A 25,520-nucleotide genomic window follows, 5' to 3' on the forward strand; every position below is an offset into this window, starting at 1 on the left:
AATTAAATGACTGAATAACTGGGTTTTTGGTCGATCCGACCAAATCAAACTGGGTCTGATAACTATGTCCCCATGTGTCTTCCTGACCTCCTCTTCTCTTCTTTATCGGTTTTTATTCATCTTTGCTTTACATCACAATGTGTAATGGAATGAATAATAGGATACATAGTTACTATTCATAACAGATATAGGTAATGAAAAATTAAAATATGTCTTGTTATGTTGTCATCTCTAAACATCTAAACAAAATAGTGGTGAAATAAAATTTTTAATAGTTGATGTAAACATATGATAGTATCAAATTTTAAATATAAAAATTATTTATAATTTTAAATAATATATTAAGTGATATCTAAATATTTTTTAGTAAAATATCAAAACTAACTATCAACATATATAGATTATGATACTAATAAATCTGATTATGAATTAAAATTAAATTATACCCACATCGATTTAGATGGGCTGTATTTTACAAATTTTCTAAATTTTAAAAAATTATTTAAAATTTTTAAATTATTCCTCCTTCTAATCTAACATAACTATCTCCAAACTCTAATCTTATTTCATTCTCAAACTCTAACTCTTTGCTTGAAAATTTAACAGATTTGTCATTGATAGTAATCGAATTAATATCGATGTAGTATTCATTAAAAATTAGAATTAGAGATAGTAAAAAAGATGCAATTAGAAAAGAGTTAAGATCATAAGGTGATCCACCAATAAAGAGATTCCTAGCGGCCTTGTACGAAGAAGAAGACAAAGCACGAACTTAGGAACAATGTTGTAAATTGAAGAGATTTGAAGGAACAAAAAAAGTGTGTTTTTTCAAGAACTAATTCTTCTTTGATGATTCCTTTGACAAATCCGATAACAAGCAGTGGGATTTAAAACAATGCAGAGTTGGCAGAGACGGATATTGAAGTGGTGGTGGTTGAGAAATAGAAATTGAAAGTTGAGTAGGGTTAGAGTTTTAAAATGGTTAGGTTAATTAGATTAGGAAGAGTAGTTTGAGAATTTTAAATAATTTTTTTAAGTTCGAACAGTGTATTAAGAGAACCTATTTTTTATAGATAAATGCATTTTAATTTTTTTATTATCAGATTTGTCAACGTAATAATCTTTTGTAATTAAGTTTAATATTTTTTTTAATATTTATATTATTTAAGTTCATCAATTAGTTTTTAGTGATGGATCTTACTGTATAATAATTTGGTGAATATTTACCATAATTTTATAATTATCTTTATGTAAAAATATATTTTTTTAATTTTTGGATGATAAATTGTATAGTTAGATTTGATATTTATAAAAGTGTTATTTTTATTTAAAGTGTGACTAAATAAATAAGTCACATTTTTAAGTAAAGCATTTTTATAGAAAAATGTTTTTGCTATTTTTATTTGAGTAGTTGTCTAATAATTTTACCAAAATAGAAAGCATGTGAATATCCAATTTTTATTTATAATACAATTACATAAGCTTTTTTCCACATACACGTACATAAGTGTAATGAATAAGCAAAGAAATATCATCAACAATAATATATGAGGAGTGTTAGGGGCAGCACTTTTGTTAAATTCTGGCTAGTACATAATTATCAAAAAGAAATTAAATGATTTTATACCATTAGATACAATCTCACACCATTAAAAATATCATTAATAATTAATTGATGGCTAAAAACCACAAAATTTGCTGATCCTTAGACTTTCTCATAAACGTATCCAAGTCGATTATTATTAATCCATTCAAACAAAGGATAGCAGACGATGCAAACATTCATCCATATTATTCTTCATGACTAAATTCATGCAGTTTACTTAGATAAGTACACACTTTATTAACTTAATTCTTAAACACCTTCTTTGCTTAATTAATGTAGCTTATGCCTCGAGAAGATGGGCATCCAGTTCTTTAGCACATTTGTCAAAGTATTCCATGTAGCCATATGGAGCTTCAACATCATCATTCACCTTCTCATATTCAACTGTCCATTTAGTCGAAGTAGAAGTAGCTCCATCATTGTTCTCAATCACTTGAAAGATAAGCTTAAGGGACTTATAGTGTTGATCGATATCTCCATCAAAGAATTTGTATACGACTGTCTTGTTCTGCTCATCAATGCTTTCAATAGTCTCTTTGCATGTAGTTACTTTACCATCTAATATTATAGTGAAGCATTAACAAATTTAAGTAAAAAAGAAAGATATATATAAGATTAAATATAATTTTACTCTTGATAAACAGGTCAATGTCTATAAAATATTGGGAAAATAAACTATTTGCATGTGAACCCAAATTTTATCGCCATATCTTTACACCCATTTATTTTCTCTCTTGTGGTAATTTCTCTTCACTTTTTGTTTTCCTTTTCAATTCATGATGTTCTTCATTTCATAACATCTTCTCCCCACATATATTATTATTATTATTATTATTATTATTATTATTATTATTATTATTATTATTATTATTATTGTACTATTTTGTTTTTTCTTCTTTTTTTTAGCATAACATGTCAATTTTATTATAAAAAAAAGTTTTATTTTTTTGTTTTTCAAGTTATTACATTTGTTTTCAAAGATTTGCATATTTTTTTTTTGTAAGTTACTACCAGCTTTTTTCTGAATATATGTAAATTTTTAGATGAAATATGAGTGTAAAAATAGTATAAGATCCTAAAAATGTTTGCTTCCATTTTGGTCCTACCTTCCTATAATTTTTTATGCTTATTATATATAAGTAATAACAACAAAAAAGAATACGCGTTTGTCTTAAAATTATTGAAAAGTATGTTAATTTTTTTTGTAATTAATTAATTATAATTATAACTAAATCTCTTTCTAGTCTCTATCAATATCGTCATTCAACACAATCTAATGAACCGAGAAAAAAAAAAACTAATTTGTATTTGAAAAGAAGCTATATACCAACAAAGAAATTAGAGCAAAACTAAACTGACTCATATATTTATTGGGATCAAAAACGTTTTTAAGTAAACAAAAGAATTATGAAAATAGTAATGTTAGAGAACTAATTTTTTTTAGTGAATATTAGTTAATTTTTTTAAAGTTATTTTATATATTTTAAATTTTTTATCTTAGATTATAAATACTTAACTTTAAATATTAAATTATATATCTAAATCCTAAATTTTCAAAAAAAAAAATAGAATTAACAAAAAATTAACTAATATATATTAACTAACTAAAAATTAGTTTTTTACTATATTTTGGCTTCATAAATATATTGATTAAATTTCAAATAATTGTTTGAAAAAATGATAAATAAGTCCTTAACCTTTTGGCCAGAAGACATTTATATTCTTGAGAATTTGAAAATACATTTAAGTTCTGACTTTCTCAAAATTTGGACATATTGATCCCTGAATCTAATTTGTCTCATTTAAAAACTCTTCACGTGTGCATCCGTATAACGGCCAGGCCAGTACAACGGAAGTCATGTTTGATTTTTTCGTTGAATCTGTTAAACCCAAGTGAATAGAAGGATCTATGTGTCCAAATTTTAAGAAAATCAATGACTTAAATATATTTTCAAATCGTTAGAGATTTAAATATGAAACCAAAAGGTTAAAAATCTATTTGTCTATTTTTTTGATAACTTGACCATAGTAATAAAATTTAGAAATAGTTGCACATCACATATACATATGAATTTTACACATGTTTTGAGCAAAACTTCATTCGGAGAAAGTACCCCCACTAACCTATTCTAAGGTGCACGCATCATATATATAGTTCTGTTGGTTGATAATCAAGATCAATAAGAACAGAAGAAAAATAGATGTATTAATTAATCCAAATAAAAAAAAGACAATTATATAATCATCTTCTATACTTAAAATTATATTAATTATTTTATTAAAAAAATCTAGGAAGTCACCACTTTTATTAAAATTTGGCTAGTATTTAACTATTAAAAAAAAGAATAATTCCATACCATTAAATATAACGGAAATCTTTGATAACCAAATAAAATTAGTCAAAAACAGTCATAACTTGCCTTATTTACAATTCATTAATTGTTGCGACAATTAATGAATGCTAAATAAAGCAAGTTCTGTCTGTTTTTTTTTTGTCTCCCTAGCATTATCCTAAATATAATCGCACACTATTAAAAATATTAATAATGACTAATTAATGAGTATAAATTATAAAATCTATTGACTTCTAACACTTCTCTTTTATTAATACTATATGACATAATTATTTTAATAACTAAATTTAATTAAATTAGTTTAATAATTTATTAACACAATAAAAATTAATTAAAAAAAACACATAAAAGAATAAAATAGGCTTCGTAGCTATAAAAATAACTCATTCTCTAAAGTTTCTTTTACAGTATGTGATAGCATCAAGTGTGCTATTACCTATGACATAAGTCCAGTGTTTGACGGAACCACCGACGCTGTGCCAGTCATCACCTTCATGCAGCTTGGTGGCATGCACTCTTTCACAGACGTTTTGAACATGATGGAGTTTCTTTGTCGCGAGGTCAAAGAACTTTGAAGCAGGTGTGTGGACTGGAATTTCAGTGCTAAGCTTACCAGTTAGTGCCATCTCTTAATTAAAAAGGAAACAACTAATATGAAGTAGGAACAAATTAATACTAGACCAGAGATGCAAGGGAAATAGCCTTACGAAGACTTTATATAGAAATACAAGCCTCCTACTATTTTGTCAAGTAGCTCCCCACAATTAATAATATTGCTTTTCTCTATCACTAAAAGTAGTAAAATTACAAAATAAAATGTTTTTTATTAAAAATATAAAAAATTTAAAATTTTAATATATTTGTTAAAAAATTAAAAATTTTTACTAATAATAATTTTATTATATACTCTTAAAATATATGTTAACTAAATTTTAAATAATAAATTTCATCACAAAATAATTAAATTTTTTTATTCAGAATTTTTTACTTCGACAAATTAAAAATTAATTTATTTTAAATTTAAATTTTATTTAAAAATTTATTATCAATTAATTATTTCATGCATAAAATAAATTCAAATCCCACCTCCTAAAGAATTAGTTGACTTCTTATATAATTAACTTAAAAGTTGAAACTAATATTTAAAACACACAATTGTATATATCGAATTTCTCAAATTGTATTTTTTTTTTATCATGAGTACATTAAACGGTTGATTGTTTTTGAAAAATTCTAGGGGCATCAATTTTTAATAATTTTAGCTATTATTCGACTATAACAAATATTAAATTATCATTTATGTATATAAATTTAAAAAATATGAATGTAAATAATATTGATTTATGGGTATATATAATTTTAATAAATATAAGTATAAATTATATATTTTTTGTGTGTAAATATATGTAAATATAGATACAAATTATTGTTATCAAGTGTTGGACTAAAATTATGTATATAAATTTTAAAAAAAGTAAATACAAATTATATTGATTTATATGTGCAAACTTTAATAAATATATGTTTGAATTATATATTTTTTATGTGTAAACACATGTAAATATTTGGCAAATTATTGCTGACTAAGTGATGACAAAAAATAATAAATTTTGATGATTACGTAAGATTGCTCATTGTTTTTTGAAAAATTCTTAGGATCCAGTAGTTTTTAGTAATTTTAATTATTATTTGACTGGTATAAATACTGAATTATCTTTAACAATCTATTTTACTAATTCATATGTATAAATTCTGAAAAATATGAAAATGCAAATTGCAATAACTTATATATATGCCAACTGTGATAATGATAAATACAAATTATAATATAAACTTCTTGTATGTAAATCCTTGTAAATTTGAGTAAAAATTATTACTGATCAAATATTGACAAAAAATAATAATAGTTGTTCATCATATAACATTATTCACTTATTAATTTTGGGGATAAGTACTTTTTTCGTTCTCAAGGTCTGGGGTCGAAATCAAAATCGTTTTCGACCTTTTTTTTATTAAAATTATCCTAAATGTTTAAAAACGCTTTAAAATCATCATTCTCCGAATTTTCGGACCAAAATACCCTCATCATCATCATTCTTCTCTTTACCTTTCTCAGCCCACCACCTCCACTGCCACCAACATTACCACCATCAACACCACCACCACCACCACCACCACCACCACCACCACCACCACCACAAACACCACCACCAACACCAACCAATACCAATACCAAGAACATCAAGTAACAACAACAACATAATACCATCAACACCACCATCACCACTATCACAAACACTACAAACCAACACCAACACCAAGAACCCCAAACAACAGCAACAACACAAAACAACACCAAACCAAAAAGCAGAAACAGAAAACAAAAAAACAAGAAAGCAAGAAAGCAGATGCAGATGGCGGAGGCAGAGGCGGTGAGGCGGCGAGGTTGCGAGGCGGAGGCGGAGGCGGCGAGGAACGGCGACGAAGGCGCGGCGGTCTCCCTCTCCTGTGCACACTCTATTCCTGATGGCAATGTGGTGTGGTGCGGCGCGATGGACGGTGGCTGTGGCAAGGCGACGATCCTGAGTAACGCGGCGGTGACTGGCGCGATGGCGGCGATAGGACGCGGCTCCTCCAACGGCGGCGATCCCCTCCCCCCTTTCCCCTTCCCACTCCTCCTCCCCCACACCCCTTCCCGCGTCCTTTCCCCTTTCCCCCACCCCCACCCCGCGTCCTTTCCCCTTTCCCCCCTTCGCCGGCGCTGTCCCCCTCCCCCTTCCCCTTCCCCTCTTCCTTTTCCCTTCTCCCTTTTCCCTTGTCCCCTAGCCCCTCGCCCTTCTCCTTTTCCCTTCCCCCCTCTCCCCTGCCCCCTCCCCTCACAGAAGTAGAAAACAAATTCGCAGATCTGATGCCACCGAGCAACGCAACTCGCGGACAGCGGCGGAGCTTGAGGCCCTCCCTCCCCTCTCTCCCGGATTCTCTTTTTTCCCACCCCCCTCTCTTTCTCGCCCCCCTCTCTTTCCCCCCTCTCCCGATTCTCTTTCTCCCTCAGCCTTTCTTTTTTTTTTATTTTATTTTATAATTTTTTAATAAAGGGTAATTGGGTAATAAAAAAAATAAATTTGGTAAAAAGGACGATTTTATAACGTTTTATAACGTTGAGGATGATTTTAATAACAAAAAAAGGTCGGGGACGATTTTGATTTCGACCCCAGACCTTGGAGACGAAAAAAGTACTTATCCCTTAATTTTATATTGCACACACTTTCGCTTATCAATAGAAGTAATTTATATCTGACAAATCATTCTTGAAAATTTTTTGTTCCTTTTATGGTGAATTTTTTTTTCTTCCACCATTCATCTACCTTTTTTTTTTTTGGTTATATTTTAATGTAGTGGATAATATCATTCTATTTCCTATTTTCATGCATGAAATGTATAAAACTATCTTAATAATTCTTTTTGTATATATGAATATATAGATGAGCTATAAAGGTAGGGAATCCTATTAAATAGTTTAATTATATCTAGGGGTGTGCATGACCCGATCCGATCCGAAGACCCGGCTCGATTCTGAACACTTTAGGGGCTATTTTGGTGTGATTTCACCGGATTATGGTCTCAAAAAATAGACCCGGTTATTATTCGGGTCGGGTCGGGTTATGGCTCGGGCCACCCGATGGCCCGGTCATCATACACAATTAATATTTTGTGTTGTTAGTGATAGATGATGGCTATTCTTATGTGGAATTTAAGTATTGTAAACCTTAATATTTTATGTTATTAGTTATTATAAGACTATAAGTTAATGTTTTATGTTTAAAATGCATAAGATTTTAGACTAATGCATAATATTGTGTTATTTGTATTAATTTAAATATTTGGTGTTATTAGACAATATTAGTATTGATTATGGTTATACTTTAATTTTAGAGAAGAGTTGGTTCTTGTTATATTTTTCTAAGTGAATTTTACCATGTCAAATAATGGCTGGAGTCTTGGAAATTTGGATATTTTTACATGCTAGCTTATAAGAAGGTATCAAGGTAATGTAATGTTAACGGCCCGGTTTTCGCCTGGTTTTTATCCGGTATAATCGTGGCCCGAAAGTGTATAGGTTTCATCGGGTCTAGGGTCGGGTCTAATAAATAGGCCCGGTATATATTTCGAGTCGGGTCTGGATTACATCAAACCCGGGTTCACCCGACCCATGCACACCCCTAATTATATCTTTGGCATACAAGTTCTGTTTGTTATTTTTTTTTTTAAATTTTTCTAACATATTAATAAAGCCAGCAGCAACTCCTACTTGTATGCATGAACATACCTCCAATTCAAATACATACATAATTGTTCAACTGAGAACTTTTATTTTTCTCTGATTTAGCTTTCATTTTTGTTTAATTTGTGGTCAATAATAATCAAAATGTCAATCGCATTGCGAGTAGGATCAGGCCGGTGCATTCAATAATACAGACAAGTTAATACATATGCCACATTAAATTGGCTTTATATATATTTATAAAGGTTTAATTATTTTATTGGTCTCTATAATTTTGTGAAATTTTTAATTATGTCTCTATATTTTTTTATTTTTAATTAGATTTTTGCACTAATTTTTTTTTTCAATTTGGTCATTTTCAGTAGTAATTGACTTAATTTTATAGGGAACCAACTAAAAACATAATTTGGTACAAAGACTCAAATAAAAAGAAAAAAAAGTGTAGAGACCCAATTAAAAAAAAAATTGGTGCAATGACTCAATTGAATGGAAAAAAAGTACAGAAATCTAATTAAAAATTTTGCAAAATTATAAGGACTAACAAAGTAATTAATCCATTTATAAACTAATAAAATATGAGTAAATAGTCAAATTGGTCCCCGAAAGATAGCCCGATCTCCAAATCAGTCCCCGTAAGAAAAAGTTAATCAATAATGTCCCCGAAAAATTTAAAATTGGTAACGTTAGTCCTTCCATCAAATGTTTGAGTAACGGCGTGAACATCTGCTAACCTGGCCGTTAGTGTGACACCTCAGCGAAACAGTAAACGGCGTTGTTTTTCTTTGCTCCATGTTACAACGCTTGGGTTTCCATCCCTATTTCCTTACATCTCTTTAGTTACATCCTTCTTCTGAAAATAAAAAATCTCTGTAATTTCTTCCTCTTAGTTGTTACCTCCACGAAGATGAAACATTGAACGGCGACTACCAGGCTAGACCGAAGACGACATTGTGCTGGAGTTGTAGGTGACCGGTTTGCGACAACGTTGGTCAACCGAAAAGGCCACTCCATCGCCTTGCGTGAGAGGTAGGTTACCTTTCTTTTGTTATTTTCTAAGATTGATTGTGGTTTTATCTCCTGATGAGTGTGCTTGTATTATCGTTGAAAATCCATTGTTACTGTTTACAATGTTAGGGTTTAGGAGAATGTGTTCAGGCTTAGGGCTTTGGTGATGATCCATGAAAGACCCTGTTTTTCAAGTCTTGAGAACAATGTTTGTGCTCTGTGTAGCTGCATGTGTGTGTTTTAGATTCATTTTGGTAGTTGATGTTGAATCTGCTTTGCCTCTCTATGAAAAAAATTTCCATTAGTTGTGTGTGTTGCTGTTTTGGTTTCAGATGGAAGGTCCCCCTATGACCTTTGTATTTCACCATGGTGGAAAGTTCAAAACAGATGAATCAGGCTATCTGTGTTATGAACAAGATAATACTGAAGTATTAATGGGTGTAGAAGCAGACACTCTAGACGTTTTCTTTGTGAAGGGATACTATAAGGAGCTGGGATATGCTGAGATGAACAATTGCTTGTGGAAAGTGCCTGGAACACTGCTAGATAATGGCTTGAGGAGGCTAGAAAATGACGCTGATCTGTTGGCATTGGTTAAGGATTGCAGGAGGAATCATCACCTCATAAACATCTATTTTGAGCATATAGTGTCCAAGCCACACGTGGTTGACTGCATGAGCGAGGATGGTGATTATGTACTACAGTTGCCAACCATCCCTGAATTCGCAGAGAAAGTGAACAAGGACCACAATGATGCAATGCCCCAACCTTATTGTAAGACAACAAAAAAATTACCTCAGCCAAAAAGAGCTAAAACTCAGCCCACCAAGTTACCCACTCGTCAGCCCACACCTAAGCCTACTCCTCAGCCCACACCTAAGCCCACACCTAAAGCCACACCTGAGCCAACTCCACAACCCACTCCTGAACCCACACCTAAGTCCACTCCTCAGCCCACCCCTCAACCCACACGCACGCCCACACCTAAGCCCAAAACCAAGCCATGGAAAAGCCCATCCAGCAGCCCAAACCTTGGACTAAACCCCAGGCTGCTAAAGTTTCTGACAAGGCTACAGCAGCCGATAAGATCAACAAGAAGGTGAAACCTACAACCAGTACAAGATCTGGAAGGTAAGTTAAGGCAACTCCAGTTGATAATGATAGTGACTCTCATGATTCATATGAGAGTGCTAAAGACAGTTTATATAAGCCTCCAAAAGTTGCAGGAGATTTTATATACAGTAGTGACAGTGACAGTGGAGTTGATGGAGTAGAGTCTTCTAGGGCCAAGAAAGTAGATCACAGAGAGAAGCATAGGCCTGCTGCTGACAAAACAAGGGACAAAGCTATTGACACTGATGACTCCAGCTATGAGGATATCAAATCTGATGAATGCTCTGATGGAGGTATTGTATAATTAATTGTGCATGAGTTATTGCATTTGCTTGTTTCATAGATCTGTGTGAATTAATTTTTTTTGTATTACAGTTTTGTGGTGAATTCATGTAATTTCAAAGTCAGATGAGGAATTTCTGTATGAAGAATCATCAGATGGAGATGACTGAAAGTCAGAAGATTCTGCCCAGGAGTTAGACTCTGAAGACGAAGGGCCAGTTGTCTATCCACATTATAATGACAAGGCCAAATTTGGTGATCTGAAGTTTGAGGTAAGTATGATTTTCAAATCCAAGCAACATTTTATGGCTGCCACTAGAGATTATACTATACAATGGGGTAGGAATATAAGGTTCTTTAAGAATGATAAGATTAAAGTCAGGGCTGTTTGTAAGTGTGAAGACTGTTCATGGGCAGTATATTGTGCACACAACCCCAGTGATGGTTCCTGGCAGATAAAAACACTAGTTGACAATCATACTTGCACAAGAAAGCGAAAAAACAGAGATGCGACATTGGAATGGACTGAGAATAAGTTATACCCAAAACTTAGGAAGCACCCTAAGATGAAGCATAGGGAGGTGTATGAATGGTTAGTTAGGAAGTGCAACGTGAAGCTGAATAGTTCATGCATTATCAGAGCTCTTAAGGCATCTAGGAAGATAGTTGAAGGGGATGAGATTGCACAATACGGGTTGATATGGGATTATGCACATGAATTGCTAACTACCAACCTAGGTTCAACCGTTCAGGTGGGTGTCATTCCCATTACTGATAATTCGCCTTAGTTTGAGAGATTTTATGTCTATCTAGATGCTTGTAAGAAGGGTTTCAAGGCAGGGTGTAGGCCATTGATAGGGTTAGATGGGACATTCCTGAAAATATTACATGGAGGACAGCTTCTGACTGCATGCGAACAGGATGCAAACAATCACATTTTTGTGATTGCATATGCAATTGTTGATGTTGAGAACAAAGAGAACTGAAAATAGTTTTTGGAGCTGCTCCTCTCAGACCTGGGAGAATATGAGGCAAAAAACTTGTGTTTCATCTCAGATATGCAAAAGGTGAGGACCAATTTGAATCGCGATTTAATTTTTAAGGACATGTCTGATTTAATGATGATTCTTTAGAGGACTAAAATGATGCAAAATCTTTTTGAGTTTGACTGTATGTGCAGGGATTAATACCTGCTGTCAAAGAACTTGTGCCAACAGTTTCACACAGGTTTTGTGTCTGCCATTTGTGGAGAAACTTCTCTAAACAGTGGGGCAGCGTCGAGCTTAAGAACTTGGTGTGGGAGTGTGCAAGATCGAGGACCCCATTTGAGTTCGAAAGGAATATGACTAGAATCAAGAGAATTAATCAACAAGCATGGGAATATTTAGCTAAGTGGCCGAAGGAAGCTTGGACGAAAGCCCATTTCAGTGAAGGGCCAAAGGTAGACAACATATGCAACAACGCTTGTGAATCCTTCAATGCAAAGACCAAGCATGACAGAGGAAAGCCTATTCTGACCCTGGCAGAGGAGGTACGAAGAATGGTTATGAAAAGTATGTCTGACAATAGACTGAAGCTTCTTACTTATCAAGGAATACTTACTCCAGTTCAGCAAAGTAGGCTAGAGTCTCTTATTAAGTTATCCAGAAACTGGGCTCCCTACTAGTCGGGTGATGCCAAAGAGGAAGTGTACGAAGTTCAAGGATGGCCAACTAACATGGTGGTAGATTTGGGTAACCATACTTGCTCCTGCAGGTTTTGGCAGTTGACAGGTTCAATTCATAACTCATTTTTTCTTTTAGAGTCATACCATGTTCCGTACTTCACTGAATGAAATTATTTTTTATGAAATATATAGGAATACCTTGTATGCACGCAATATCGGCCATTCAAGAAAAAAATGATAAGAGGCCTGAGAAGTATTGCCACGAATGGTTGACTATGGAGGCGTACAGAAGAACATACCAATTCAATGTGAATCCCGTCAAAGGACAAGATCTATAGGAGAAAACTGGTTCTCCTGCACCTGTTCCACCTCCAATCAAACCTAAACCAGGTAGACCAACAACAAATAGAAGGAAGGACAAGGCTGAAGGACCCACTGGCACGAAGACAAAGATGAAAAGGAAGTATGCTCCAATTCGGTGCATGTACGGTGGAGACGTGGGCCACAACAAGAGAACTTGCAGCAAGAAAAAGCAAGACGATGCTCAAGAGAAAGCAAGGATAATGAAATTGCAGCTTGCTGTAGTGCCACCACCACAAGCTACACCTGGTTCGGAAGCAGAAAAGGTAGATGACACTTAGCCCATACAGACACTACCTGCAGTAGCACCAGCTGCTCCAGATAAACAGACTGAAATTCCTGTTACTCAGTATGTTCAGCTTCCACTGACACAACAATCACAGACCTCAACCAATGTTACTCAGGTTATCTTCTATTCAATTTTAGATTTAATTAAACATTAGTTACTTGTAGCTGTTCTTATTTGAGACAATGATGATGACTGTTTGATGCAGACTAGAGGTAGAGGAAGGCCTCCAAAACTCCATGTCACCAGGGCCAGGGCAAAGGGAAATGTCTCTCCAAAGTCTGTTGCTCCAGGACCAGTTGCTGTATCTGCTGAAACGATCAAGGGTAGTATCTCCGCAATAGCCAAGAAGCTTGCTAGCTTCATGAAATTTGTTCCAACCCCGGGTTTCAAACCTCCCAGAAAAAAAGACATAGAATGATGCAATTGACTTGAAGACATGAAATATAGGGCAATTAGTATCTGTTATTTTGTCAGTGCCAAATTTTGCCATTTATAAACAATGTGGTGCTTGTTGGAATCTTCAATAGCCCTATTTTTTGTATAGCCCTTTATGGTATATTGGTATTCGACTATCAGCTTCTACCTTTGTGTTATTATCATGTTAAAACAATCTTGTTACTTGAATCTGAGACAATGGAAACTAGTGCACCATTGGTGATGTTATTTTATTCCTAGTTCAGTTAATTTTAATTCTGCTTCTTCTAATTTGCTTACATTATGTTATGATCAACAAAAATGTTGCATGTAGATAACCTTTTAACTAGTAAAGAAACATGAACATACAAGGTTTTCACAACAACAGCAAACTATCAAGGTTCACAACATCCACGTTTTCACAATAACTGCTTTACTTCCCACTAAAGAACATACACATAATCATAAAAACCAAAATCACAACTATTAATCCAAAATACAGTTGCATCCTAAGTGCTCTAACTTCAGCTTCTAAGCTCATCATTCTCCATGATAGGTTATAGTTCAAGACAACAACATCACTCTCCATTTCTGCATGAGTTTTAACATCTCCTAAGTGTTCTAATCCTTCATACTCATCATCCTCAGCCCACCTAAAGTAATTGCAGTGGCTGCCCTTCTGCACAACATTAGGGTACAAAAATGTCAAAATTCCACTCAAAAAATTACAAGCTTCAACAAGACTACATTCATAACTCACCCGGTATCTTGGACAAGCATGGAACAATCTATCTGGATTTTCTTTTGTCCCAGACTTCTTGATCACTGTCTTCAGCCCACAAAAGCACACTTAGTCGGGGTTCTTCCTTTGCCACCGCAGCGACGAGCTCGAAGCATGGCTTCCCTGTGATTGCGACACTTGTCGACTGCGACCCCCACCTATGCTACCCATCGTGCAGTTGCTCAAGAATTTTCGGCCTCTGCAGAATCAATCTAAAGCTGCAACACCAATAGCATTTCAGACGAAGAAGGGATTAGGGTTTATAAATGAAGAAGAATTTTTGGGATTAGGGACTACTTTGACATACATATCGAAACATATCTTGTCACCAGCCACTCTGCGCCTAGCTGGCATGCTGATATGCCACACTGACAGCCACATAAGCAACAGTTAACGGCGTCAATGACGGAATTCACAGAAGGTTGACGGAAGGACTAACGTTACCAATTTTAAATTTTTTGGGGACATTATTGATTAACTTTTTCTTACGGGGACTGATTTGGAGATCGGGCTATCTTTCGCGGACCAATTTGGCTATTTACTCAATAAAATATCATATTCTCTGATCCAATTTAATTAAGCTTACACCATGGGTACTGGATTGTCTTTTAATTTCTTTAGAGGAAGTATAGGGAGCCAATACATGTGCCGTACAATGTATATAATGGGGTTAATTTTAAATTAAAATTAAATTAATATCAGATGTTTATTATTCCTGGTACTCGAATGGTTATTCTAGATAGTATGGATGTATTGTGTTTAATAAATTAGTAGTAAATTATCTGTACGATAACGGATGATTACTTTTTATATTGGACCAAAGATTCAGCCCATTGTACACATTGTAAATTTACTCTATTGGCTCCCTAGCAGAATTCATTTCTTTATTATAAAATCACTTCTACCGAATGAACCAGAAGGAGCAAGACATTTATAACCTTTTATTAGGAGAATACTCAATAAAGACACCTGTTGGCTTTCCTAATCAAACTTGTGCTGCTTGTTGGATTTTGGATTAGGATAGCCGTAAAAGGCCCCTCAAAAATTGATACTCTAATGTGTTAGAAATAATATTTTATATGATGACTTATTGTGCAAGACACGAGGGGATAGTCTAATAATATTTTATATGATGACTTATTGTGCAAGACACGAGGGGATAATCTATAAGGCTATGTTTGGTTGGAAGGAAAGAAATAAAAAAAAATTGAGTTGATTTTTATTTTTTTTTAGATGTGTTTAAATGAAAGAAAAATAAAAAGAAAAAAATATTATAAAAAGATAATTTTACTTTTGTAATATAAAATATATTGAAAAAATGAAAGAGTAATATTGGAAGTGATGTGATAAAATAAATTCTCCCTCCCTTTTCTTTCTAATATTGGAAAGAAAAAAAATTAGTAAGTCCCACTAATTTTTTTTATCTTTTTTCTTTTTTCTCTAATTTCTCTTCACAACCAAACAATAAAAAATAATTATTTTCTTTCCTCTTTTTTTTTTTTTCCTTTTCTTTCTTTCTATTTTCTCTTCAAACAAACATATCCTAATGAGATTGGCTGAGGTAAAAAAGATTTCATCCTAATAAATTAATGGCATTGTTGCATTGGTAAGTACCCGCCCCATCTCAATGACGTGGCGATATTTTCGTTCATGTATATATGGATATTGTTAGTCTTGACAATCTTGAAACAAGTAGTTAGATAGTTAGTTGCAATTACTCACAATAAATACATGTATAAGCAGTTCAGTTTGAAACACAATATTCAATAAAGTTTTTACAATTCTATTACTGTCAATTCATAAGTCTCAATTCTCTTTCATCTTCTTTCTTCTACAAGATATCTTAGAAGTTAAGAATTCTTCAAGAACTCAATTGTTTTGAGTTCTTTTATTCTCTTCTACAAACATTTATATATATGACAAACGATGAACTACATGAGAGGCTAAAATGCCAAAAAAGGAAAGAGTCAAACATTCTTTGCTATTATCTGATTGTAGCATCTTAATAGAACAATCTGTTTAGTTTTCTATAAAGGTTTTGTAATACTTGAAAGCTTGAAAAATTTGTGATTTATTCACTAATAAATACAAATATATCTAGAGAAAATATCAATAATAAATGTAACATAATAACGAAACGATACGTTGAGTAACCACAAATTTACTGGCGAAAAAATAAAAAAATCTGCTGGTACTATGTTTACTGACAAATTTTTGATCGGATTAAATCCGATGGTATAAACCTCACCAATAAATGTGTACTGTCAGATTTTGATGTCGATTTAGCGTCAGAATATGATGGTACATGGGCAAAAAATCCGAGTAACGTTACCAGCAAAAATAAATCCGACGGTGACGTTGGCGCCATAAAATGAGCCTTCGCACCACTTAATCATTGGACAAATCCGACGGTAAATTTGACAGAAATGGTATTTCATTTATTTTTTTTAAATATGAATGGTTGTTACCGTTGGAATTTTTCATCGATAAATCCGCTGTAGCGTAAATATTTTATTTTTATTTTTTTTCCAATCTATGATGTACTCTAATAGTTAATAATTGATATTCAACTCTCACTTAACATTGAATAAATTAGTATTTATCTGAAAATATTGATTTATATATGATGTAAAATATCAAATATACAGAATGTAAACATGAAACGAAAGTTTAATAATGAAATATATAAGATAGAACTATGTTGACATTAATCTTATTTAAGATTAATCATCTTCTTCCTCTGGTTCTAGACTAACTATTTAGGGGGGCGGTGTTTAATAATTTACTAAAAATATTTTATATTACTATTTCTATTGATAAAATTAAAAAAATTAAATATATAATCTCAATCAAAGTAAGAAAATAATATATAAAAGTTACCACTTACAATTCTGTATTATGAAAAGGCTATTCGACGTTTTTTTCTATTTTCAAAACCATCTATAATTGAATTTGTTTCGAAAATAGCTGCTAATTCTTTTTCTATATAGATGACCAAATTGTCTGCAAGAAATTCATCAGCCATCTTACTTCGGAGTCTTGTCTTAACAATTTTCATTGTTGAAAAAGCTCTTTCTGTTGTTGTTGTAGACACTAGTAGAGTCAAAACAAGACGTATTAATCTATCAATCATGTGATAAGTTCTTGATTTTCCCATTTCTTACAACTTGTTGCACAATTCAGAAAGTGTACCAATGCCTTTCAAATGATTTGGTATATCATACTGATAATGTTGCAACTGAGATTTCAGAATATTTAGCTCATTAGAAGGAAAGTCAAGGGGATAAAACTTCTCTGCTAACCTGCTAATTTCTTTAATATTAAATGATTTGAAATTGTCCTTAGGATCCAAAGCACAACTCAAAGTCAAAAGCTCTATTATTTTCTCATTAAATCTACTATTCAACTCTTGTATTTGAGAATCAATTGTTGCCAAGAATACATCTATTCGATAATGATGCTCAACTGTCACACTTGGTTGACGAGATCGACCTCTTCCAATTGTGCACTCATATTGTGCACTCATATTAGGCTAGATAACCAACAGATGAGACTCATCAGCCACTAGGACAGGCATGCATCATATGCATTATGTGTGATTTATCTGGATGGCCTAATTAACTGCATCATTATTTGCTAATTGCCTAATTATCTTATCTGCTTCCTACTTGTGTATTTCTTTGTTTGATATACTTGTGTTTGCATCTCGATTACTGTTGGCAGTTAGGAGGTTTGCAGGACTTGGAATGGGGATTTGTAGTTAGACTGGAGACCCCTTGTTAGTTACCTGTGTTTGATTCTTATGGTCTAGACTTGTTTATACGCTTTGATTATAATCTGGAAGTTCTAGGATTGCCTTCGGCTTTCCCAGGACATTACATGTTAGATATTTAGGCACTGTTACTATGCTGAGAACCTCCGGTTCTCACCATGTGAATTTTGTAATTTTCAGATGCAGGATGTGAGGCTCCTCGCTGAGGCATGCTGGAGACTTCCTTTTGGCGGAGATCCTTAGTATCTTGGGTTTTTATTTTGGTTATTATATACCTGTTTAGATACTATATTCTTCACTGTATATGTATTTTGTATTTACTCTTCTTAGAGGTTATTTTGGAGAAGCAAGTTTTGTATTTTGTCTTTTGGGGTTATTTAGGTAATTCAGAAAGTGTACCAATTCCTTTCAAATGATTTGGTATATCATACTGATAATGTTGCAACTGAGATTTCAAAATATTTAGCTCATTAGAAGGAAAGTCAAGGGGATAAAACTTCTCTGCTAATTTCTTCAATATTAAATGATTTGAAATTGTCCTTAGGATCCAAAGCACAACTCAAAGTCAAAAGCTCTATTATTTTCTCATTAAATCTACTATTCAACTCTTGTATTTGAGAGGCAATTGTTGCCAAGAATACATCTATTCGATAATGATGCTCAACTGTCACACTTGGTTGACGAGATCGACCTCTTCCAATTGTGCACTCATATTGTGCACTCATATTAGGCTAGATAACCAATAGATGAGACTCATCAGCCACTAGGACAGGCATGCATCATATGCATTATGTGTGATTTATCTGGATCGCCTAATTAACTGCATCATTATTTGCTAATTGCCTAATTGTCTTATCTGCTTCTTACTTGTGCATTTCTTTGTTTGATATACTTGTGTTTGCATCTCGATTACTATTGGCGGTTGGGAGATTTGCAGGACTTGGAATGGGTATTTGTAGTTAGACTGGAGACCCCTTGTTAGTTACCTGTGTTTGATTCTTATGGTCTAGACTTGTTTATACGCTTTGATTATAATCTGGAAGTTCTAGGATTGCCTTCGGCTTTTCTAGGACATTACATGTTAGATATTTGGGCACTGTTACCATGCTGAGAACCTCCGGTTCTCACCATGCGGATTTTGTAATTTTCAGATGTAGGACGTGAGGCTCCTCGCTGAGGCATGCTGGAGACTTCCTTTTGGCGGAGATCCTTAGTATCTTGGGTTTTTATTTTGGTTATTATATACCTATTTAGATACTATATTCTCCACTGTATATGTATTTTATATTTACTCTTCTTAGAGGTTATTTTGGAGAAGCAGGTTTTGTATTTTGTCTTTTGGGGTTGTTTAGGTAATTCTCTTATATATATGTATGTATACTTATATGCTCGGACCGGTTATCTTCTCAAGTCGAGTCCCGAGTCTTGATATATGTATTCTGGCACTCTTTTGTATATCTCTTAGCGTCATCTTACTCTCTATCTGTTAATCTACGTTACCGATCGGAGTGTTGCGCGTTTTGATTTGTCGGTTTTAATTTACCCCTTTTTCTTCAAAGGCTCCTAGTTATGAACATCCTTGTAATACTATACGTACTAAATTTTATTTTTAGAGGTCATAATACCTCGCCACCTCTGTTTTATAACTTAAGCATAAGACTCTGTGTGGTAGGGTGTTATAGTCTTTGATCTTGAATTTATCATGAAGAATACCCTTGATGCGGCTAATTTCCGAGATGTCATCACCGGTGAAAACCAGATCATCAACATAAACCAAAATGACTGTGATGCCAGAGCTAGAAATGCAAGTAAAAAGTGAATGATCTGAGATGGACTTCTTATAACCTGAATCGATGAGCGTGGCAGCGAGCTTCAAGTTCCATTGACGACTTGCTTGACATAATCCATAGAAGGATTTCTGCAATCGACAAACCATCCCTGGTTGCTCTTGTAGGCCCGGAGGAAGCTTCATAAAAACTTCTTCATTCAAGTCACCATGCAAAAAAGCTGTGTTGACATCAATTAAGTTGCTTGAGATGCCAATGTCTGGCTGCTGCAACAGCAAGGACAAGCCTGAGAGTGGTCATGCGAACTACCGGACTGAAGGTGTCAATGAAGTCAACCCCTTCCATTTGAGTGAACCCCTTTGCGACCAACCTGACCTTTCTTATCTCTATGGTCCCATCAGCATGAAACTTAGGTCGAAAGACCCATTTACAACCTATGGCTCTCTTGCCAAGTGGAAGTTTGCTAATTTTCCAAGTGTTGTTTAACTTCAAAGCCTCCAACTCACTTGAGTTGCTTCTCTTCAACAAGAATGGGCAGCAGCCTCCTCATAAGTGCGAGGATCGGGATTGAAAGAAGTGGCCAAACAAAAGGATTTGTAATTGTAATTGAGCTTATTATATGATAAGTAGTTAGAAATTGGATACTTTTGAGTAGAGAGAGGAACTAAACCCGTGCCAGCTAACATACAATGATAGTCCTTGAGGTATGATGGAGGTTTCCTAACTCTAAAGGGCCTGCTAGATGCAAATGCGGGAATGGCAATAGATGCAGAATTATCTAAATGAATGAGAGAATCAATGACATGATGTTACAGTAAGTTTCCCTTGTTTCATTTGATACATTTCTTCTTCTAACTCGGCCATTCTAAATCTATCCCCCTGGCAATATCTGTGCTTAAGGTCCTTCCATAAATCCGAAGCAACGTTATTCCATATCACTCTCGCAGAAATTTCAGCACTAAGTGAACGATTTATCCACGAAACCACTAAAGTGTTACATCTCTCCCAAGATTCATACAATGCATCATCTGATTCTGGTTTTCTTATTGATCCATTTATAAACTATAATTTATTTTTCAACTTCAAGGCTAACAGCATCTCTCCACTCCAACTATGGTAATTACTGGCATTCAAAGTAACGGAGATCAAACGCATTCCAGAACTCTCACCTGGATGTATGAAATACGGACTCAGTAATCGGACTCACACCAGCTCTTGAGATCTGAGCTTGCAGCGTAGAGAGTTGATTCAGTAGATTCATGAGTTGATGAACATCCATCGATCCAGACAATAGTGGATTTAAGGATCTATCAGTTGGATCTCGGCCGGCGTCAGTCATTGTTTACCGCGATTTTCACCTTTCGATCGAGATCAAGAACGTTGGGAGATTGAAGACAAAGAATGTTGGAAAATTGATTCAGAGATTGATCGATGAACTCTGAATGAGGGTCGATCCCACGAGGATTGATGGATTAAGCAACAATGGTTAAGTGATTTACTTAGATAGACAAACAGAAAATAGTGTTTGAGAGTTCAAAGAGCATTAAACAGTAAACTCAGAATATCAGAAGACAGGCAATAAATAAGTTGGGAATAATATATGGAGAAACAGTTAAGGTTTCAGAGTTATCTATTTTTCGGATTGACTTTTCTTAATAACTATTTTAATCATGCAAGATTTAATTCATGGCAAACCATATGTGACTAAACCCTAATTTCTTAGACCTTTTTAGTCTCCTCTAACTCTCATCAATCGTCAATTCCTTGGTCAATGTATTCCAATTAGAGGTTGAAGTTTAATTCTGCTTTTTATGCCACAAAAATCCTAATTATCCAAATATAAGAGGATTATATGTCACGTATCCCGTTAAATCCAGATAATTAGAAATTTTGGAGAATATATTTTCAACCTGTTGTTCAAGTAAAGAGTTTTTCCAAGTTATACAAAAACTCAACTAGAAAGAGGGTCATACTTCCGTTCCACCCAATTTCATAAAATAAAGAACGAAAACAGTTCTTGAATTAAATAAATCAAAATATGAATTAAAATACAAAAATAATAGAATCAATCCATACAATAAATAGAGCTCCTAACCTTAACAGTGGAGGTTTAGTTGCTCATGAAAAAGAGTGAAAACTAGAATTCTGATAAACTGTAAATTGGATTGAGGTGGAACAGAAGAGAAGTTTCTTCTTTTTTTTCTTTTATATCTAATCCTAATTAATTTAAAAATATATTTTCTAAAACTAAAATAATATCTTTTCCTATTTTAAAATAAAAATAAAGTTTAAATAAGAATTAATTAAAACAATCCGCGCGTCTTCAATTGATGAATGGGGACCACTTGCTTCGTAGGAAGGCACGCCTAACTTAGCTTGACATTGCGCCTTACTTGAAGTAAATAAGTATCAATTGCGTGTTGTGATTCTGCCTTGCGCCTAACTTGGGGGCTCATTGCGCCTTACTTGGTGAGTCACGCCTATGGTTGCGTGTTGTTGTTGCTGTCTTGCGCCTAACTTGAGAACGCCTTGGCCGAATTGGTGGGAGAGAAGTGTGGACTATTATATATTGTTGAAAATTTCTGGAAGTTAGCTTTCCAACGCCACTAGAATCACGTCTATTGAATCTCTGTAGCTCGAGTTATTCAGGTTTGAGTGCAGAGATGTCAGGGTTGACAACATCATTCGCCTGCGGAAACTCCATCAAATCCCGCCAAATGCTACCTAAAATAAACAGAATTGCACACGACTCAAAGTAACATCCATAGTGGCTAAAAAATAATTAATTCTTAATTAAACTCAACAAGTTAAATGCAAATTTACTAGGAAAAGATAGGAAAGATGCTCACGCATCAAACTCGCAGAGACGAATTCAGAACTTTCTCTCCTAAACTCGTTGATCGAAAACTATCACCTCATCCACACTCACCGCACCATATGAAAACGTGCGCAGAGGTGATGAGCTCTCATCAATCTCTGTTGAGTGAGTTCCAGAGAGAAGACATGAATGGAGATGAGAAGTTGAAGAATAAAAAAAAAGAGAGAGAGGAGGAGCGAAGAACTGAGATGAAGAAAGAGAGAATGGAAAGAGGGTTCTTGAATGTGAAATTGGAAAAAATGAATTAAGTAAGGAAAAAAGAACCACGGTAGTTAGTTACATTGTGTGAATATATGTCCACCCAATTAACAATTCTCTCAATTAACTTAATCAATTTGTCAAAAATATCTAAGAACTAACTAATTAGTTACTTTAGTTATTAACTAATGCATGTACATGCTAACCAATTAAGTGTGTGTTTGGATTTTGGTTTGTAAACAAGAGTTTGCATAGAATTGATTTTGCAAATTTAATTTTGATGAGAAGTAAGTTTGTGTTAAAGTGATTTATGTTTGGTCATCTTTATATCAAAATAGATTCTAGTAAAGTAAATATTGTTTGGATTATACTATTCAAAATTATTTCTAGATAAAAAATTACTAAAATAGACATCAACTTAAATAAATTTTTTATATTATTCTATTATTTTAATTTAGATATTTAAATAGATATTATTAATTAATTTTATAATAAAAGTAATATTTACTTACTAAAATAAAAATAATATATAAAAATTGAGAAAATATATTTTTATATCAAAAGTAAAAATAATATATAAAAAATATATCAAAATATATTTTATTATATTATATTACTTATAAATGTTTAGTACTCTTAGTACTCTTTTATTTAATATTATTTTAAACTATAAATTTTAATTATTTATAATTTTATTCTTAGTTATAATTAATATTTTATTTACTTTATTCTTTTTAATGGATTAATAATTTATATTATAACAAAATTATAATAATAAATTAATATACAAGAATTATATTTACAAATTTTAACAGTCAAACAAAAAATAAATTTTTTTATACAAATTCAAAAGTAAAAATTTAATAAAAAATATAATTATATATTTAAAATATTTAAATATTAAAGAGATTACAAGTAAGAAAATAAAAGGTAGAATTGATAAAAAAAAATTCAATGCTAACGTGATTTTCTAAAAGCAGAAGCTACAATTTTTAATTTCTTGTAAACACACGTTAAGAGGTAAAATTACTTCTGGTTTCAGAATTTTAAAGAGTTGTCAAACATAAAAATGAAACGTTTAAAATATTCAAACGGACTTTTTTTTTTTCCAACGTGAATTCCAAACACACTCTAAATTAGTCAATTCTTAACTAACTTGAATGTATACCGAACAAGTGAATCAGTATGTATTAGCCTGGCTGTATTATTGCATGCAACAGCCTGATCCTAAACTTAATGTGATTGACATCTTGATTATTATTGCCCACAAGTTAGTATTATTGCCTGCACCGACCTGATCCTAAACTTAATGTGATTGACATCTTGATTATTATTGCCCACAAGTTAAACAAAGATGAAAGGTAAATGTATGCTACTAATAAAAAGGCCATAAATGTCTTGCTGGTTGTCGATACAAATTATTTTATGGTAAAGAAATTAAAGTCAAAGTGCATTAAGTACCACATGGTGCGTGCAGTGACAGTAGAAGAGTAGTCTAAATTGGAGCAGAGAATATGGTGTTTTATTAGCCAATAAATATATGTAAGTAGCCAATTATTTAATCGATAATATTAAAAAAAAATTCAGAATTTATTCAGACAAATTTAAACTATTTTTAATTAATTATTTTTTGTTATCAAATATTTTTATTATTTAATTTGACAAAAATATTTAATAATAAAAAAATTAATAAAAAATAATTAAAATTTATTTTATTAATTATTACAATAATTAATAAATACTAAATAAATAAGTTCTAATATTTTTTGGTTTCTCAAAAGTTATGGTAATTTGGTATGTATTAGCTTGTGGTATTATTGCATGCACCGGACTGATGCTTCACGTCATGATTGACATCTTGATTATCAAGAATCTTAAGGATTACCATTTTTTTTTATTAATTTTAGCCAACATTTGATTAACACAAGTGTTAAATTATTTTTAATAACATATGAATCTTTTTTGGCAATTCCCATTCATCTTTTCCATCACTATACTACTCACACTTTCTCAGTTTAGGGTGTAGCGTTCCTTTTGAAATTAAAATTAAAATTAAATTTACAAATTAAATATAACTCCTTCTATTTTTGAGGTCATTGTGTGCTGCATTATCTAAGATCTCATTGCAGATCTGTAGATGAGCTTTTTAGTTTGTGATGAAAACGAGAATAAAATGTTTATTCTTCGTCAAGATTCAATTTTCTAAGTCCAGCTCAAATTTTTAATTTAATGATATAATATAAGCTTAAGCTTTTCTAATAAAATGAAATGATCCATTCTTTACATCACATTGTATTATTTTATTGAATTGTAAAATAAAATAACTGATATTAGATATGTAATTTATCCTTTGAATTTATACTTTATAAAATACAAATAAAATGTCTGTAAATTATATCAATTTATATGTTTAAATTTTAATAAATATAAATATAAATTGTATTAATTTATATATATAAATTCTGATAAATATAAATATAAATTTTATTTTTATATATTTAAATTTTTATAAATATAAATACAAATTAGTATTAATAAAATATTTATCCAAAATAATAATATATGTTGGTACTATAGCATTGTTGCTTGATTATTATTCGCCACAAGTTAAACAAAAATGAAAGTTCAACTTCAAAAAAAAAATGAAAGCTAACCAGAGAAAAATAAAAGATCTAAATTTAAAAATAGAATAAAATTATTATTTTTATCCATAAAAATTAAAAATATTGACAT

At 32.6% G+C, this 25,520-nt stretch overlaps 1 protein-coding gene across 1 annotated transcript; it reads right to left on the reverse strand.

Annotated features, from left to right (window-relative positions):
* Positions 1-1,717: 1,717 nt before the first annotated feature.
* LOC107614389 (MLP-like protein 43) lies at positions 1,718-4,650 on the reverse strand. The gene is made up of 2 exons (XM_016316600.3): positions 4,397-4,650; positions 1,718-2,164 (listed from the first exon to the last, which is right to left on the reverse strand). Exons 1-2 carry the CDS (start codon positions 4,584-4,586, stop codon positions 1,887-1,889), a joined length of 468 nt encoding a protein of 155 aa, XP_016172086.1. The 5' UTR covers positions 4,587-4,650; the 3' UTR covers positions 1,718-1,886.
* Positions 4,651-25,520: the final 20,870 nt, after the last annotated feature.

This window comes from Arachis ipaensis, chromosome B8 (assembly GCF_059453495.1).
Source record: "Arachis ipaensis isolate K30076 ecotype BB chromosome B8, ASM5945349v1, whole genome shotgun sequence".
In the NCBI taxonomy this organism is placed as follows: Eukaryota; Viridiplantae; Streptophyta; class Magnoliopsida; order Fabales; family Fabaceae; genus Arachis; species Arachis ipaensis.

Bases quoted from the DNA above. Each gene is read 5' to 3' on its own strand.
- LOC107614389 (XM_016316600.3), bottom strand. From the start codon at position 4,586: ATGGCACTAACTGGTAAGCTTAGCACTGAAATTCCAGTCCACACACCT. The intron at 2,165-4,396 runs GTAATAGCACAC...CTATAATATTAG, and splicing joins ACACTGGACTTATGTCATAG to ATGGTAAAGTAACTACATGC.